This window comes from Cyphomyrmex costatus, unplaced genomic scaffold (genome assembly GCF_001594065.2).
Source record: "Cyphomyrmex costatus isolate MS0001 unplaced genomic scaffold, Ccosl1.0 scaffold631, whole genome shotgun sequence".
Lineage (NCBI taxonomy): Eukaryota > Metazoa > Arthropoda > Insecta > Hymenoptera > Formicidae > Cyphomyrmex > Cyphomyrmex costatus.
Genome location: NW_017280191.1, coordinates 42,460 through 46,821, shown reverse-complemented (window position 1 = coordinate 46,821; position 4,362 = coordinate 42,460). Strand labels below are relative to the sequence as shown.

The following is a 4,362-nucleotide window of genomic DNA, read 5'->3' as shown; positions in this document are numbered from 1 at the left end:
AACCAGCAGACAGATAACGTATCCTTCGCGCCGCTCGACAGTACTCGCTCATCCGAACGCATCAAAAAGAGGAACAAGAGGCTCAGTGCATCGAACGTTGAGTTTTTAAAATCTCTAGGATTCGCGGTGCGCAACTTTTGAAAAAGATGACCGACATTCTGAACGTCAAGGACGAGCCAGTCTTCGACGATCGCATCGTCAAGATCGAGACTCACACGTACAACCCGTTCGCCAACACGACGTTTGGACACAGCGATGAGATACGAATACCAATACAACAACAAGATCTGTACACGCTGCCGTATGAAAGTTTTCTGTACATCGAAGGAAAATTGGCAAAGACCAAAGTGGTACCGAACGCCGACGTGGCACTGGGAAATAATTGCGTCGCTTTCATGTTCGATGAGATTCGCTACGAACTCAACGGCGTGGAGATTGATAGCAACAGAAACGTGGGTGTAACTAGCACGCTCAAAAACTACGTGACGGTGTCATCCGACAAAAGCGTTATTCTGCGAAACGCTGGCTGGGATCCGCAGACTGAGGCTGATGGATACTTTAATTTCTGCGTACCGCTCAACGTGCTACTGGGATTCTGCGAGGATTACAGACGCGTGGTGATCAACGCTCGTCACGAGTTGATTCTGATACGAGCGCGCAACGACGTGAATTGTCTGTTGGGAAATTGGACGGTGAAGCCGAAGCTTTAACTGTTCAAGATCCAATGGCGAATGCCGCACGTGGTATTGAGCGAGATAAATAAGCTGTCGATGCTACGGGCCTTGGAGAATGGACGATACCTGAGCATGCCTTTTCGCTCGTGGGATCTGTACGAGTACCCGCTTTTACCGAATACGACGAAGCATTCCTGGGCTATGAAAACTGCGACTCAGCTGGAAAAACCGCGATACGTCATCTTTGCTCTGCAAACGGATCGAAAGAAGATGTCCGAGGATACGAGCCGATTCGACGACTGTAAATTGACCAACGTGAAACTCTACCTGAACTCGGAATGTTATCCGTACGACGACTTGAATCTGGATTTCACTAAAAACAAATGGGCGATTCTGTACGACATGTACGCGCGTTTCTGCAAGGGTTACTACGGATACGAGTATCTCGAACCGAATCTCACCGTTACGACTTTTTTAACGAACGGTCCGTTCGTAATCATCGATTGCTCTCGACAGAACGAATCGGTCAAGAGCGCGACCGTGGACGTGCGAATGGAATTTGAGTTCAAGGAGAACGTACCCGCGAATACTACCGCGTACTGTCTCATCATACACGATCGCGTGGTCGAGTATAACCCGCTGACCAACGTTGTGCGCAAAATCATCTAAGCGCGCGATATAAAAATCTACGATACGTCGACATCGTTCGCAGTCTTCTTCATCTCGATGACATGCGTGTACCGACGTTCGTGGATCTGCAAGGTTTCATCGTCAACGAGAGATTCATCGTGAAGGAAGTGGCGATACTGAAACACGGGACCGTACTCACGCACTACATTTTTACGAATCCCGTACCATGGAGATTTTTGACAAGATCCGACAGGTCTTGCGCTTCCTGGTTGATTGCCTATCACCATGGATTGCGATGGACGGACGGGACGACCTCGTACAGCGAGGCGAAACGCCTGATTACGAGTGCTGTACGCGAGGAGGAGGATGCTGTGGTGTACGTCAAGGGACGTGAGAAACGAACGTGGTTGCGAGACTTGCTTCTGGACGAACGCGTGCACATCGAGACCCTGGATGCAGTTTACGAAGACATAAAATCTTTAACCGATATAGATGCCACTGATACTATGCGATGTGGATATCACGCTAACAATTGCGCTTTACAAAATGTATTCAAAATATGTAATTGGTGGTTGCAAAGAAATTTTTTAAAATAAAAATTATGTAACGTATTTATCGTGTATTCTCTCTTTTCCTATACATGTACTTAGTATGTAAGTATGTATGTATGTATAAACGCGTAGACAGTATATATATATAGACAGTGCGTAAAGCTCTTTCATTCAATCGTAATCTTACGAGCGTTACGGCATGGACCGAGTAAACGATTATCTGCATCGAAAGTGGACCAAGCTCAAGGGATACCGTCGGTTAGACGACGATCGCGAGCCGCTGTGCCCACCGAGCCCCCCACCATCGAAGAAAAATCAAAGATATTGGGAATCGTCTCCGTCGAAGGATACATCTTCAAATCAAAAATATTATTGGGAGTTGCCTCAAGAAAATACGTGGAAAAATACATCTTCGACGAAAAGCCAAAGATATTGTAATTGGCCTACAGAAAATACGTCGACAGATACGACTTATGAGCCGACGTCTTCATCATCGTCAAAAAATAAATACGAACGTCCCCGAATTCCCCCACCTCCCCCGCCATTGAAGAAAAAAGCAGGAAACAACACGTCATCAAAAGATAATACATCATAAAAATATAAACAATAATGTATGTAGATGAATTCGCGGTAGAAAGAATACATAGAAAGTTGCGATAAAAAACTTGTCGCGACAGGTTTTCGGAAAGAGAATTTACCCCCTCTCTCTTCGATTTACCCCCCTCTCTTTAATTACAGAAGTATTACAATCAATTTAATACGCCGATGTGATCAGTCTTGCTATATTCGCTTGCACGAACGGATCAAAAATGTTTCGCTTTAACTCCGCCACAGAGAGCGAACCGAAGAAGGAACCCGACGCGTAAGTTTTAATATTCTATATAGAAAAAAACACTTTTCTTCCTATAACATTATGCATGTAATTGCGTTATTACAGGATAAAGCGTCGCGCGGTGCGTATACTGAGTCGACGATACGACCTGACCGCTACTGGCTACAAGTTTTTGGAAATTGCAATCAACGTTGATCCACCGAGTTACGTGGAGATCGTTCTGGGAGACCATTGCGGACGCGAACTGTCGTTGTCTCTCGAAACGTGGAAAGGTCTCTACGAGCAGCGATGGAATATCTACAAATTGCTGCGGAACGAGTACAAGGACAATTTTATAAACGTTGGACCGCTAACGATCAGAATCTGCACGCATAACGACGTTACGCTCGTACGACTCGAATCTTCGACCGTACACATGACGATGATCGAATCGACGCTGCGCCGAATGTTCGATCTCGACGGATGCATCGACGTAACGTTCGAACGATTAGCCCGACTCGTTGATACGGTCGATGCCAAGTATACGCGCTTCTCCAACGTCGCGAACGCTATACGCGAGAGCGATATCTTCGACAAACGTCAGCTCGTCGATTGCGAGCTCTTGGCTTTAGTTTTTAATACGTAAGAAAAAATTACTGTATAAAAAAAAATATATGAATATAAATTCTTTGTATCCATTATTTTATGCGTACTTTCTTTACTCTCCTACCGAAGAAACGAATGTGTGCTCGATGAATCCTATGCCTCTACGCGCTATCGCTCTGTTTACACAAACAGCTCTACTTACCGCAGAGCCTCTTCAAGTGTCAGATCATTTTTCACCAAATTAATTGCCTATGGGTCAATCCTAGGCTTCGCCTTAGCGACGAATGCTTTTCAGCGTCAGTATTCTATTGTATGGCACACTGAATGTCAGTTCGTGCAGCGTGACGACGCACAGTGGATAAAGCTTTTTGTTTTAATATTTTTAGAGGTTGACACGGTCAGATCACGTCTTTAACGTAAACCGTATAAAAATATTAAATTATTTGGAGGCGAGAGTTATAAACTAAGAATACTAAGAATAATAAGTGTGAGTGCGCGCTTGTGTAAGTACTTAAAAAAAAAAAAAAAAAAATGAAGCAACTGGAACCCATAAAACCTTCCTTTTTCGGAAAGGAAGAGGAAGAGGAGGAGGCGGTGGCGGTTGTTGTGGAGGAAGAAGACAACGGCGATGATGACGAGGAGGAAGGGGAGGAGGAGGAGGTGAACAACGAGGAGGAGAACGTCGACGAGGAGAACGTCGACGAGGAGGACGATTCTCCCCCCTTCCCGATAATTGACGTCGATCAGGTCGACCCCGACGACCTCATCCGCTTTGGCCTGCATCTCATGCAGGTGGACGACGAGGTGGAGCTATTCTACCTCCTCGTCAACCTGTATGAGGAGTTGGCGGCTGAATTGGAGGAGGTTGATTGAATCAACCGGGGGAGTGTGCCGCAGTAAGTAAAAAAAATTATTTATCTACTTATTCTTCTTCTTCTTCCTTCGCCTCCCTATCTCATTTGAACGTGATTATTTATGTTTTCTTTCGTTCGCTTTTTGCAATAGACATCCTGGCGGTGGTGGCGGCGGCGCGGGCGACAGTGACGGCGGCGACAGCGGCGGCGGCGGCGGCGACAACGGCGGCGGCGGC

The 4,362-nt window shown here is 46.0% G+C and overlaps 1 protein-coding gene across 1 annotated transcript; it reads left to right on the top strand.

Annotated features, from left to right (window-relative positions):
- The first annotated feature begins 731 nt into the window (after nt 1–731).
- LOC108779816 (uncharacterized) lies at nt 732–1,343 on the top strand. Its single transcript, XM_018547322.1, has one exon. It carries the CDS (start codon nt 732–734, stop codon nt 1,341–1,343), a length of 612 nt encoding a protein of 203 aa, XP_018402824.1.
- The last annotated feature ends 3,019 nt before the right edge of the window (nt 1,344–4,362 follow it).

Coding starts and splice junctions, on each gene's coding strand:
- LOC108779816 (XM_018547322.1), top strand. CDS start 732: ATGCCGCACGTGGTATTGAGCGAGATAAATAAGCTGTCGATGCTACGG.